The sequence below is a fragment of the Chiloscyllium punctatum genome, chromosome 3 (genome assembly GCF_047496795.1).
Source record: "Chiloscyllium punctatum isolate Juve2018m chromosome 3, sChiPun1.3, whole genome shotgun sequence".
Classification (NCBI taxonomy): domain Eukaryota; kingdom Metazoa; phylum Chordata; class Chondrichthyes; order Orectolobiformes; family Hemiscylliidae; genus Chiloscyllium; species Chiloscyllium punctatum.
Window position 1 is genome coordinate 125,398,115 of NC_092741.1, and position 15,042 is coordinate 125,413,156.

At 42.0% G+C, this 15,042-nt stretch overlaps 1 protein-coding gene across 2 annotated transcripts in view; it reads left to right on the forward strand.

The window, feature by feature from the left end:
• The first annotated feature begins 1,942 nt into the window (after positions 1-1,942).
• The window catches only part of gclc (glutamate-cysteine ligase, catalytic subunit), a 71,226-nt gene continuing 58,126 nt past the window's right edge, over positions 1,943-15,042 (forward strand). Inside the window, exons 1-2 of one of the 2 annotated variants that reach the window (XM_072560314.1) lie at positions 1,943-2,107; positions 2,310-2,468. In XM_072560314.1, coding sequence (XP_072416415.1) covers positions 2,319-2,468 — 150 coding nt within the window. In that variant the 5' untranslated portion in view covers positions 1,943-2,107; positions 2,310-2,318. The remainder of the gene's footprint in view (positions 2,108-2,309; positions 2,469-15,042) is intronic. The other variant, XM_072560303.1, reaches the window with a different exon arrangement.

Consider the following 15,042-nt stretch of genomic DNA (forward strand, 5'->3'; position numbering starts at 1 on the left):
TATCCTGAATAATGCGATTACATTACACCTTAATTTGTAGTTTTCACCATAGGGTTCAGAAAGGATTTACAAGGATGTTGCCAGAGTTGGATGAATTGAGCTACTGGAAGAGGTTGAATAGGCCAGGGCTGTTTTCCCTGGAGTGGCGGAGGCTGAGGGGTGACCTTATAAAGGTTTATAAAATTATGAGGGGCATGGATAGGACCAATAGACAAAGTCTCTTCCCTGGGGTGGGGGATCCAGAACTAGACAGCATAGGTTTAGGGCGAGAGGGAAAAGATATAAAAGAGATCTAATGGGTAACTTATTCATGCAGAGGGTGGTATGTATGTGGAATGAGCTGCCAGAGGAAATGGCGGTGGCTAGTATGATTGCAACATTTAAAAGGCATCTGGAAGGGTATATGAATAGGAAGGGTTTGGAGGGAAATGGGCTGTGTACTGGCATGTGGGACAAGATTGGGTTGGGATATCTGGATTAGTGGTGCTGGAAGAGCACAGCAGTTCAGGCAACATCCAAGGAGCAGCGAAATCGACGTTTCGGGCAAAAGCCCTTCATCAGGAATGGACGACTTGGACCGAAGGGTCTGTTTCCGTGCTGTACATCTCCATGACTCTATAATTTAGCTCCAATGTCACTCTCATGAATCTACAGTGCAGCAAAAATAGGCAATGGCCTGAAATACGACGCTCCAGGTGAGGAAGACTCCTACATAATCTCAATGTAACTTCCACGCCGGACCTTTACGTAATCCGAACATAATTCCTGTCCCTTTGTACTGGCGCCTCTATAGAAAGATCAAAGTTCCATTAGCTTTTTGGATTATATCTGTACCTGTGTGCTAACTTTAAGTGGTTTATGGGACTTGAACCCATACAAATTTATACACATACGCAGTTTCTGGCATCTATAAAATACGACTTCCCTGAGGTTGAGAAATATAAAGACGTACATCAGGATTTAAATGGGGAAACTGACAGGAAAGACATTTTTAAAGCAGATGAAATCTATCCGCACTTTGTTATTAAAAAATGATTTGGTTGGATTGCTTCGTTTCATTAATGGGGACGAGAGGGGATAGGGATGCGTGTGAATCTTTACAATGGAGACGTTATCTAATCGTACACAAAAAGACCATTAACCATTGGAAAAGCGGCAGTAATTCACCTCCCCTAAAATATCAACATCCTTGAAATATGCAAGAGCGTTCAAAAGGTTGTAAAAAGGTAAAATCTCGACGACTAACAGAATCAGGTCAATCAGAATCTCATCGGGCAAATACTGTAATTTTGTGTTATGTATTTATGAATGTTGTCTTGCGACACCCGTGACGGTCACCACTCCAAAACTCTTACCTCGCACTATTAGGACTAAAGATTGTGTCGAGTTAAGCGAAGGGACGTTTATTGGTAGAGACACCGACAGAGTTGAGACCCCATGCGAGGGGGAGGGGGTGGGGGGGGCGGAGAGACAGAAAATGCTGAGTCACTGGGCGCGCGACAAAAACGACCGTTGGCCTCGAGGCAGGGGCTAGACAAAGGGCATTGTGTCAGGTGACGTTGGCAGTTGCGTGAGACCACCGGCGTGTTTTCTTTGAAGGGGAGGGGGGGGGAGCGCAGAGGAGAGGAAAGGTCGATCGCGCTCGAACCAAGTGGGTGGGGAAAAGGACGGGACGCAACTTCCTTTCGGAAGGGGGCGAGGAAAAGCAACATCTCGCAGCCGAGAAGGGGGCGGTCCGGTCTGCACGGAGAGCGGGGTCGCGTGACATGCGTGTTCGTGCTCGAGCCCGAGCCGAGCCACCAATGACGGAGGAGCGTTGGAGGGGGCTGGGCTGCGGAGCGGAGGGGGCGGGCAGAATCGGGCCACGTGATGCGCCGGTGTTGTTGTAGTGGAGGACGAGGAGGAGGGGCGTGAGGTTGGAGGTGGTCCCGCTGAAGGCTTTGAGTAGCGCCTTTGGGCGGGCAGAGGCGGGGAGTCACGCAGCAGCGAGTAGGCAGCCGGTTGTCGCTGTGGTGACAATCCACCGAGTGCTGCAGTGCCTGCGGGACGGCTGAACCGACGAGCGGGGGAGCGTCTGTTGAGCTGTCTCTAGGATACCTTGAAGGCGGTGAGTGCTGCTTTGCTTGAGGTGGTGGGACTGAGTGAGCCCCCACTCCTCTCCCAAATGTCTTTTCTGTGCTGCTGGAGATGGATGTACGTTGTGGGGGCGCTCCTTGATGGATCGAGAGGTGGGTTATTTGTTCAGGTGCCGCGGCGTTGTTTTAAACCGGGACTAACCGCCCCCCCCCTCCCCTTTCCCTCCGTTCCAGTCGATAGTGATGGGTCTGCTGTCGGAAGGGTCGCCATTGAACTGGGAAGAGACGAAGAGATACGCCGATCACGTCCGCAAGCATGGCATCATCCAGTTTCTTAATATCTATCACAAAGTGAAGGACCGCCAGAAGGATGTGCTGAAGTGGGGAGACGAGGTAAAGACCGGTGTTCAGATCTCACCTTTACCCCCCCCCCCCCCCCCCCCCCAGCGGGTGCTGTGTGTTTCCTTCTGGAACCATCTCCCCTCGGTACAGGCTCGATCGGCCACCGGTCAAAGCGCTAGATGGGGCCGTGGGACGAGCAGTAGAAAATTCTAGACCTCCAGCAATCTGTGCTCACTTTGCCTTCTGAAAGGCAGTGTTGATAGTTGTGGTCTTGTGATAAGCGCCCTCCCCCTTTTGTATGCTCTCACATGGTTTACACTCACAACATCAGCTTGTCTCTGAACCGCCAGAGCCTGCCAAATCTTGCAAATCCAACATGGGTAACAAACGGCCAAAAGTGCACCTTTTGATCACTGACTGAAGTAAAACTTCCTAACCGTTAACTCGTGTTTAATTCAGTGACCTCCCTTTATGAAAAATGTTGAGACGGAGGGAGGTAGTGACTTAGAGGGGGAAAAAACACAAACTGAAAACATTGAAATGAAAGCGGAAACGCTGAAATAATCACGCCTGTCAAGGGGGAGACGCTGATTTTTAGGTTTTTTTCAAAGATCATTCACTTGCTAAACGTGCTAGCATTTTGATTTTTTTAATAATAATTTCTTGCAAAAATTAGAAATAGGTGAGTCATGAGGATATTTTGTGCCCAAACAGTTGATGTCCTACAATTTGTTTCCTTCATTCAATATCCTGTGATCTCTGGTAAAAAGATAGATAAAGTATAGGTTTTATGTAGTATCTTTAGTTTAGCTTAATGTTTTCCAAGCCATTTTGTATTATAGTCACTAATTTCAAAACAGCTAATTTGTGCACAGTAGGGCCCAAAAACAGTGATCAGATAATCTGCTTCAGAGTTCATATCAGTCAGAACACTGGAGATAATGGACTTATCGAGTTTCTTGAATAGTGTGATGAAATGTTTCATCTTAATCTAAAGAGCATATTGATCCTTTGTTTAACATCTTATTCAAAAGACTGTACCTCTGTATCACTCCCTCAGTTCTGTGATAAGGAAGACCGGGGGATGCATTGAATGTTCCTTGATGACACATCTAGCCACATTCTGTTGTAAATGCAAAGTCTTTAAGTTGCCGTTTAGTAAACTAATGCTGATTGCTACATGTGGAAACTTGACATATTGTTGAGTGGTGTATGATTCTGGATGTCTGATATGATGCTTTAAACTCCTGGGTATCCTGCAGGGAGTTGTTGATGGAGAGTTAACTCTCTTGTACATGTATCTTTCAGGTCATTGTTTGGAAATAGTTCTGTATTGATTCTTGTGATCATGTGACGAGTTAGTTAAAATATTGTCAAAATGCTTTGTTCACTGTTTACATTGCAATGGTTAGTATTGGTTGAAGAATCATGGTAATTTATGGTGCAAACAGATCATTCATCTCATTGGAGCAATGCCAATTCCTTCTGAAGCAATTTACTTTCCTTCAAGTGCCTGTACGTTTACTTTGAAATCATTGATAGCCTTTTCTGTTCCAAGTCAAAGCAAAGATGAGAAATATAAACCTGCCTAATCCATGAAGATTTAGCCAGAATAAATGTTTTAAAATAACTATTTTCTCTGTCTAGAGGACATAGATATAACATGATTAGGAAAATTCCCCTAAGCTTGCTAAGCACACAGCTTCTATGATATTGTTTTTCAACCTTTTAACAATTAATTTTGTTAAAATTGCAATGTTTTCGATTTAGTTTATAATTTGTGGTATGGGTTGATATTTTTGAGGTGCGTGATTTTTATTTCCCCCTTTTTTGAACTTGCTCTTAGTTTTTTTTATTTATGTTATGTGTATACAAACATTTTCATTAAGTAAAATTTTGTACACACTGTGCTGCATCATGGAGTGTTTGTCCACAGATTCCTGAAGGTGGGTTAATTGGTTAGTTATGAAGGCAAATAGGACACTTTTGTGTTCATCAGTCATGGCAAAGGCTATAAGAGCAGGGAGGTCAACTTTGGTTAGGCCACAGCTAGACTACTGTGACCAATAGAAAGAATGTTCACTGGCGAGGGTGCAAAGGAGGTTTACTAGGTTCAAAGTTTGGGAGAATATTTGTAGCGAGGGTGCTCGTTGTTGTGGTTCTGTTTGCCAAGCTGGGAATTTGTGTTGCGGGCGTTTTGTCCCGTGTCTAGGTGACATCCTCAGTACTTGGGAGTCTCCTGTGAAACGCTTCTGTGATCTTTCCTCCGGCATTTATAGTGATTTGTACCTGCTGCTTCCGGTTGTCAGTTCCAGCTGTCTGCTGCAGTGGCCAATATATTGGGTCCAGGTCGATGTGCTTATTGATTTGAATCTGTGGATAAGTGCCATGCCTCTAGGAATTCCCTGGCTGTTCTGTTTGGCTTGTCCTATAATAGTAGTGTTGTCTCAGACAAACTCATGTTGCTTGTCATCTGAGTGTGTGGCTACTAAGGATAGCTGGTCGTGTCATTTCGTGGCTAGTTGGTGTTCATGGATGCGGATCGTTAGCTGTCTTCCTGTTTGCCCTATGTAGTGTTTTGTGCAGTCCTTTCATGGGATTTTGTGCACTATGCTGGTTTTGCTCATGCTGGGTATAGGGTCCTTTGTCCTGGTGAGTTGTTGTCTGAGAGTGGCTGTTGGTTTGTGTGCTGTTATGTGTCCTAGTGGTCGCAGTAGTCTGGCTGTCAGTTCAGAAATATTTTTGATGTATGGTAGTGTGGCTACTCCTTTGGGTTGTGGCATGTCCTCATTCTGTTGTCTTTCCCTTAAGCATCTGTTGATTAAATTGCAGGGGTATCCGTTTTTGGCGAATACATTGTTTAGGTATTCTTCTTCCTCTCTTTGCAGTTCTGGTGTACTGCAGTGTGTTGTGGCCCTTTTGAACAGTGTCTTGATGCAACTTCTTTTGTGTGTGTTTGGGGGTGGTTGCTTTCATAAGCCACACACACAGACCAAGTCCTAAACTACGAAATTTTCAATGTATAATTTCAGTTACATCACACTGCAAATTTTTGCTATAAATTCTGTTACAATCGAGCCCTCCACTATCACCTGATGAAGGAGCGTCGCTCCGAAAGCTAGTGTGCTTCCAATCAAACCTTTTGGACTCTAACCTGGTGTTGTGTGATTTTTTAACTTTGTACGCCCCAGTCCAACACCGGCATCTCCAAATCATAGTTACCCATGTAATTCTGGAATTTGAAGCCGTTCTATTTTTGAGCAATTTAAGTGGGAAAGCAATAATCGAATTCTTGATGACATAGACCATCAGGTAGTAAATAGAAAATTGATCAGATGCATTTGACGCATACATTTGCATGTCTGGTAACAGTATGTTAGTAAATTATGGAGATGAAAGCAGGATTTTGCAGAGAAAGATTGAAAGGTTAAGTGGGCAAAACTCTGGCAAATGAAGTTGTCGGAAAATGTAAGTTTATCCATTTGTATAATCTAGGCTATCTGGTTGAATACTTTACGAATGTATAAATTAAGTGCAGGAGTAAGTCACTCAGTCTCTTGAGTCTGTTGCACCTTTCAGCAAGATGGCTCAATTTTCAACTTTCTTGTTTACCTCCAGTAACCTTTCATTCCTTATCTACTGAGAATCTATCAACTTACGCCTTTAAAAAAAATCAGATTCTGCTTCAACCATTTGAGGAGTTCTCAAAACTCATGATGCCATGGAGGAAAAACAAATCTCATCTGTCCTTATTTTTAAATGGCAAGGCACTAATTCTATATTCTCCCATAAAAGGATTCATGGATGGACAAAAAATGTTGATCCAACCAGTGACACCCATATCATATGAGTGAATAAGAAGAATCCGATTATCTTGTCCCCTTCTAATCTCCAATGGTATATTGTTAGCCTCTCCAAACTTTTCTCTCATAACCGTCCATTAAGATATTTGTAAATCTTCTCTGAATTGCTTTGAACACGTTATTGGTCCTTCGTTCAATGAAGAAATCAATACTTAGGTCTGAAACCACATGCCCATTCTAAAATAGGAGACTTAACAAACAATTGAGGTATTTTTCAATATATAATTTCAGTTATATCATACTGTAAACTTTTGCTATAAACTGTCCTACAATCTTATACTTCATAACCACCTGATGAAGGAGCAGCACTCTGAAAGCTAGTGCTTCCAAATAAACCTGTTGGACTATAACCTGGTGTTGTGAGATTTTTAACTTTGTACTGAGGTCTAGGAAGTGTAAATTAAGAATGCATAGATGTGTCTAAATTCCAGAATGGTCCACCAACTGGCATGTCATGTTGAATAAACATTTTCAGTTTGTAATTTGTGATCTTTTTCTTCAAACTGTGTCCTTTTTTTTAAACCTTATCCTGATCCTAACACTACAGGCCAATTTTGACAGTATTAGGCAAGAACTTTCAAAAGCTGATTGAGGGCAGATGTTCGCAGGTAAAGGGACAGCCTTCAGAAATGAGATGACGAGAATCCAGAGAAAGTATATTCCTGTTAGGGTGAAAGGAAAGGCTGGTAGGTGCAGGGAATGATGGATGACTAAAGAAATTGAGGGTTTGCTTAAGAAAAGGAAGGAAATATATAGCAAGTATAGACTGGATAGATTGAGTGAATTCTTAGGGTATGAATGTAGTAGGAGTATACTTTACAGAGCAAAAAGGGGACGAGATAACTCTGTGCCAAAGCTAAAGAGAATCCAAAGGAATTTTGTAATTACGTTAAGGACAAAAGGGTAACTAGGGAGAGAAAAGGGCCTCTCAAAAATCAGCAAGCTAACCTTTGTGTGGAGCCGCAGGATGTGGGGGAGATACTAACATCTATTTTGCATCAGTGTTTCCTGGGGCAAAGGTACTGGAAGATAGAGAATGTAGGGAAATAAATGGTGACACCTTGGAAAATGTCCATATTACAGAGGAGGAAGTGCTGGATGCCTTAAAACACACACAAGGTGGATAAATCTCAAGGACCTGATCAGGTGTACCTGAGAATTCTGAGAAGCTAGAGAAGAGATTGCTGGGCCTTTTGCTGAACTGAGATTTTAGTATCATTGATAGTTAACAGGTGAGGTGCCAGAAGACTGGAAGTTAGCTAACGTGGTGCCACTGTTTAAGAAAGGTGGTAAGGACAAGACAGGGAAGTATAGACCAGTGAGCCTGACGCTGGTGGGCAAGTTGTTGGAGGGAATCCTGAGGGACAGGATGTGCATATGTTTGGAAAGGCAAGGGCTGATTAGGGATAGTAAACATGGCTTTATTTGTGGGAAATCATGTGTCAGAAACTTGATTGGGTTTTTTTTTGAAGCAGTAACAAAGGGGATTGAGGGCAGAGCAGTAGATGTGATCTATGTGTACTTCAGTAAGGTTTCATATGGGAGACTGGTTGGCAAGGTTAGATCTCATGGACTGCAAGGAGAACTAGCCAAAGGTAGAAGACAGAAGGTGGTAGTGGAGGGTTGTTTTTCAAATTGAAGGCCTGTGACCAGTGGAGTGCCACAAGAATCTGTGCTGGGTCCACTACTTTTTGTCATTTTATATAAATGATTTGGATGTGAGCATAAGTGGCATCGTTAGTAAGTTTGCAGATGATACCAAAATTGGAGGTGTAGTGTACAGCGAAGGTTACCTCTGATTACAACAGGATCTTGACCAGATGGGCCAATAGTCTGAGAAGTGGCAGATGGAGTTTAATTCAGATAAATGTGAGGTACTGCATTTTGGGAAAGCAAATCTTAGCAGGGCTTATACACTTAATGGTAAGGTCCTCGGGAGTATTGCTGAACAAAGAGACCTTGGAGTGCGGATTCATAGCTCCTTGAAAGTGGATTCACAGGTAGATAGGATAGTGAAGAAGGCGTTTGGTATGTTTTCCTTTATTGGTCAGAGTATTGAGTACAAGAGTTGGGAGGTCATTTTGTGGCTGTACAGGGTATTAGTTAGACAGCTTTTGGAATATTGCATGCAGTTCTGGTCTTCCTCCTATAAGAAGGATGTTGTGAAACTTGGAAGGCGTCAGAAAAGACTTAGAAGGATGTTGCCAGGTTTGGAGGATTTGAGCTATGTGGAGAGGTTGAGTAGGCTGGGGCTGTTTTCCTGGAGCGTCTGAGGCTGGGGGGGGGTGACCTTGGATGTTTACAAAATCATGAGGCGCATGGATAGGGTAAATAGACCAAGTCTTTTCTCTGGGGTGGGAGAGTCCAGAACTAGAGAGCATAGGTTTAGGGTGAGAGGGGAAAGATATAAAAGAGACCTGAGGGGCAAATTTTTCACGCAGAGGGTGGTACGTGTATGGAATGAGCTGCCAGAGGATGTGGTGGAGGCTAGTACAAATGCAACATTTAAAAGGCATCTGGATGGTATATGAATAGGAAGAGCTTGAAGGGATATGGGCCAGGTGCTGGCAGGTGGGACTAGGTTGGGTTGGAATATGTGGTCGGCATGGACAGGTTGGACCAAAGGGTCCGTTTCCATGCTGTACATCTGAGTCTGTGACTTCAGTGTGATGGAAAATGAATGTTCCTATAAACATTGGCTAATTTTTCATATCTGAAAAATATCTATTTTCATATCTATTATGAAGGTATAGCTTTGAAAGTTGTTTTTTGTGGAAAATGAGGATGTTCAGTATTTTATGCATTCAGTGACCCTTCTGAAACTGTTTTAGCACCAGTCTTTAAAATGCAAGCTAAATTATTGCAGCCGAAGAGAGGATCAAGTATTATCAGTAGTTTGATAGATTTTGAGTTTTTGAATATTTTAAATAGCTGGACTGGACTAAAATGTAGTAATGCAATTTAACCCTGAAAAGTGTAAGGTGATACATTAACAAAGCAAGGGAGTACTGAGGAGTACAGACAGTGTAGATAGGGAGATAAGTTTCACCTCAAACTTATTTCTGGTCAGTGATCCCTCTAAGGTGAGGAGCAGCAGGTTTAGATGGGATTTGAGGGAAAAATACTTCATCTAGAGGATAGTTAGTATCTGAAATGCACTGCCTAAAGGTAGAGGCAGCTATTCATTTTACTTATTTCTTGTAAACAAGGCTGTGGGTCAAGTGCTTGAAAATAGGTTTCAATTAGATGGATGCTGCTGACCGGCAGACCTGAAATGTGGTGTAAGTAAAAATAAAACTAACTCTAAATGTGTTGAAGTAGTTTGTTTTGTTTATTCATGAGATTTGGGCCTTTCTAGCTGAGTGAAAATTTGTTTATTAATTGGTCATCTCTAGTTCCCTAACATCCTAATGAAATCTGTATTTTGCCACCTTTTCTGAATAGATATCAGGGCTGCTTAATGTGTGCTTAGTATTGTAGATGGTGCTCTGAGGTTAGAGATTGAAGTTTAGTTTATGTAGGTTGAGATGTGTTCATGTTTTATTTAAGTTAAGGCTTTTTAACGATTTGTTATCTTATTTCTTAAGATGAAACCAAATGTTCCTTCATAAATCTATATGACCCAAAGTCCCTTCGTTGTTCCATGCTGCTGAGACAACTTCTATTCAATCCATGCTGTACATCTCTGACTCTTAATTTTCTTCTATTTTTAAACCAAACGTGTCACATCATTGAATTCCAACTGTCACTGTTAAACTTTAATGCTTCTTTTTAAACTCTTCAGAAATGATATCATTTGTGCGATCGTGTGCAAATTTTGACACCCTTTTCCTCTAGGTCTATATCTAATGCTCTAATCTAAATCAGATTTAGGATTGTTTGTTTATTTGATGTTTGCAAACCATACTTTCAGATAGTTGATTCTTGGGTTGTCACATGCATGTGGTATAATGTCGTGGTGTGTGCAATACTTCCCTATTCAGAAAAGCAAATTTTTGAAGTTTCAAAAGTAATCACATAATATCAAACATTTGTAAATTCAGTTTATGGAATATAGACTTCTACAAACTGATTTCAAACACAGAATGCTAGAAAATGCAGCCAGTCTGGTATCATGTTTAGACAGAAACTGAGTTAAGTAAGGTATGACTGCTGGTTTACAGTTAATTTGTTCAGCCAGTTGAACACAACAACTGGACAGTTAGAATTTCAAGCTGGGCTTTCTGCCCAGGGCGTTGGCTATAACGAGCAGGTTTGAAGCATGCAAGAGAACCTCACTTTGGGAGGTTGTACTGAAAGGATGGGATGGGTAGATGGGGAAACTGCAAGTAATGGTGAGTGGGTTGGCTGCAATAATACAAGGTGAAAGGACAGAGAAAAGTCTAAGATGAAGAGACATTGGTGCTGTGAATGTGGCTGGAAAGGTTTTGTGTGCCCCATTCCCTTTTTCAATTTCCAGTTATATAGAACTCTCCAGTTTTGGGGGAAAGGAAGCAAGTCATTTTAAATGTCTGTTGACACAGAAGGTATGATTTGCAGACAACTAGTGTGTCACAATGGAACATAGTTGCTGATTTTTCCATATTTGATGCGTTAACTGTTCATCATAAACCAATGCTGTGCTATTTTAATGCTAATTCAGGGATTACTTTTAGAAGCCAGTTTATTAGATTCAAAAAGGCCAAACTTACCATTAGATGAGCAGTGGTAATTGCTTCAGCCTTCTGAATAAGTTCATCATTCTGTGGCAAAAGGATAAACTGCATGTTTGCTTGTCACAGAGTCAGATGTACAGCATGGAAACAGATCCTTCAGTCCAATTCATTCATACCGACCAGATATCATAAATAAATCTAGTCCCATTTGTCAGCATTTGGTCCATAACTCTCTTAAACCAATCCTATTCAGATGCCTTTTAAATGTTGTATTTGTATCAGCCTCCTCCTCTTCCTCTGGCAGTGCATTCCATAAACTCATCACCCCTGTGTGTGGAAAAAGTTGCCCCTTGGGTCTCTTTTTTATATATAAAAAATGCCTTCCCCTCTCACCTTAAACTTATGCTGTCTCACTCCCCTGTCCTGCCCCCCCCCCCAAAAAAAAACAAGGAAAAAGACTTTGTGTATTCATCCTACCCATGCCCATCGTGATTTTATATACATCTAAGGTCACCTCTCCATCTCTGACCACCCCCCCCCAGGTCTATCCAGTCTCTCCATTCGGTTCAAACTGTCCAACTCTGGCAACATCTTTATATCTTTTCTGTACCCTCACAGTTTCACAATGTCCTTCTTGGAACAGCGACACCAGAATTGCACACAATATTCCAAAATTGTCCTAACCAATGTCCTGTACAGTCCCTCCCAACTCCTATACTCGGTCTTTCCGATAAAGGAAAGCATACCAAACGTTGCCTTCATTATCCTAACTCTCTGCAACTCCACTTTCAAGGAACTATGAACCTGTACTCCAAGGTCTCTTTGTTCACTAACACTCGACAGCAATTTACTGTGAAGTATATAAGTTCTGCCCTGATTTGCCTTTACAAAATGCAGCACCTCACATTTATCTAAATTAAACTCCATCTGTCACTCCTCAGCTCATTGGCCAATCTGAACAAGATCCCGTTGTACTCTGATGTAACCTTCATGACTATCCACGACACCTCCAATTTTGGTGTCATCTGCAAATGTACTAATCATACCTGCTATGTTCACATCCAAATCATTTTGTATCATTGAAAAGCAGTGGACCCAGTACTGACACTTGTGGCACACCGCTAGAAACCGTTGTTGTGCAATTTGTGTTAAGTCCTTGAAAGTTGCCTTCGTTGTAATGTCATTTTGTTGGCAATCTCTCATTGCCCTGAGCTGATGACAGCAGTTTTTGTGACCTATTCCATTCTATATACAACAGTGTTAGTTTAGGTTCTTAAGATCTTGAAATGACAATCAAGAAAGAGTAGTATGTTAATATCAGGACAGATGTATAACTGGGAATCTAACATCAAGAGGTGGTGCTTTTAGTGTATTGTTGCTCTTACACGTGGCAGGGAAGGGAGCTGCAGTTAACATAACCTCCGGTTATATGTATGTCTGCTTCAGTGGAACTATTGTGAATACCATTGTATAAAATTTTGGATTGTAGATCAAAACTGGAACTGGAAAACTTTCCAGTTTTAAAATGAGTTGCTGGAACTCATTTTGAATCATATTTACATTGTTTTAACAGAACAATGGGGACTAATTGGAACTGTGGCTGTGTTCAGGAGAGTTTTGTTCAGACTGTTTTGGTTTTTTTCCTATCTGGGTAAATTGTGTGGCTCATCTCTGGGACGTACACACCAAACAACCTCACTGCCCTGCAGCCAACTCCCCACTTCATCTCTCCCTCCCACTTCCCCCAAGGATATGCAAGTCCTGGGCCGCCTCCACCACCAAATCAAAGCCACCCGCCAACTGGAGGAAGAATGTCTCATCTTCCACCTCTGGGCCCTCAAACCACATGTCATCAATGTCGACTTCACCAGTTTCCAAATCTCCCCTCCCTTCACCTCATCCCAGATCCAATCCTCCAACTTAACACCACCCTGTTGACCTGTCCTACCTGTCCATTTTCTTGCTTACCTATCTGCTCCACCCTCCTCACCGACCTATCACAAATACCTCTCACCTGCGTCCACCTATCGCCATCTACCCCCCTCGTCACAGCAGCTTCACCCCCACCGTCCTACTTATCTCTCATCCCCCTTTCCCTTCCACATTCCTGATGAAGAGCTTATCCCCAAAACGTCAACTGTCCTGTTCCTCAGATGCTATCTGACCTGCTGTCCTTTTCCAGCGCCACATTTTTCGACTCAGACTCCTGGCCAGGTGGGCAGCCAGAGTTGAAAAATACAGCATTGTGCTGTCTCTTATGCTCTCGCTCTTGCAGGGAAGTTACAAAATTGGAACATAGCTAGTTATTCTCAAGACCCCTAAGCAGCAACTGAGAGACTGAACAATAGTGTGCCAGCTGTCCCATGTCTACAGTAAACAGCTGAGATGATTTTGGCAGGAGAAGGTTGCAGAATAGAAGGACTGAGAAGAAGCAAAGTAATATCTTGTTGAATCTCCTGCAGATTAATGCTATTGAACTGTCTTCCCCAAAGCCTTTTTCTCCACGTGTAACACTTTTGTCTGTCTCCATATGTGCAGGGTTTTGAGGAGGAGTAGAGTTAAAAGTTGATGATGCATGTTTTTGTCTGTGATTACAATAGACTTCTTTATTATAGGTTTCTTGCTGGGTACAAACCTGATCAGTGTTTCCAATTGTCCTGTTCTATCAGACTGAAAGATTTGGGACTTTGAGTAATTTTGATTAAACCTTTAAACTTAGACACCAACACTGGGAATGATGGGACTTTAGTAACAGTGCGCTTATCTCGAGAGATTGAGTGCTTTTGCTGGAATTACTCTCTGGAACAAAGACAAAAGGAGCATGGAGCTCAGTGATTGAAGAACATGCCAGGCTTTTTAAAAGGCACTGGAAACTGCTAAGGCACCTTTTTTATCTTTTTGTTTGCACTTTTGGTCAGGAGATCACTTGATTGTCTCCGTAACTTAGTGCTTTTAGTGTTTACCATGTAAGTAGTCTTGTGTATTAACATGTTTGCTAGGTTTGCACTGTGTTCTAAAGCATGCCTAATGTTGATCCTGGTACATTTGACTACAATCCTCTGAGATCTGGTTCAGTCAGTAGAATGTACTGGACAGGGAAGTTATGGATCGTAATGTGTTGTCTTGAGATGTATAATCTTGGGCATTAAAATCTGAGTTCTAGTTGGCATGGTGGTGTTACTAGAAACAAAATGGAGTACAGCCTCAGAATGGAGCTGGTCTTTTCTGCCAGAATTATTTGAAGCAACAACTGCTGGAGATCACAGCGAGTCAGACAGCATCCATCGAGCAAGAGCAAGGCTGATGAGTCATCATGACTTAACAAGCTTGTTCTCTCACCATGGATATTGTATGAATCGCTGTGATCTCCAGCATTTGTTGCTGTCAGTACAGATTCTAGCATCTCCAGTAATTTGCTCCTGTTGGTTTTGAAGCAAGTAAGCTTCAAGACCTTATCTATTTTGCAGGCAACTCTGCAAGCAAATGATAAGGTTTGAAGCTTGCTTGCTCATTGATCAAAGTTGAAACTGGTGTTTCTTTCATCTGAATTCTTGAGGGTTAAGTCACTGTCTTAGTACAGGTACTACAAAGCTACTTGAAGTCCCCTCGTTAAAAGTGTTTGCTTCCTGCATCTAATGTACAACAATTGAAGTGGGCAGGAGTTGGTAATCTGGTTTCCTTAGCTTGTGTGACTTGAAGCTGAGCGGTTTCAGGAGCTACTCCAAATTTTGTTTCTATACATCACTGTACCCCCCATCTATAATTTGTGGGACATTTGAGGAGCAATCTCGATCTCCACTTCCTTTACAATTTTGGACAGATTAACCCCAAACTTAGTTTTCAATTTAATGTAAAGGACTGAATACATTTTAGGGGGGTGCAAAAAGCCCACAGACTATTTGTCTTGGATTCGATAAATCGTCATGACAGTTGTTTCTTAGTACAAACAGCAGTACTGGATTAATGATTGATTGCCTAAAGATCAGCAAAGTCATTGTAAGCACAGCATGATAATTTCGAACAGATGCTTATTTCTGTTTTTAGTTGACGGAAAATATTTGCACACTAGACAATTTTGAGGCCTTATTATTCTGGTTATGTGTTCGT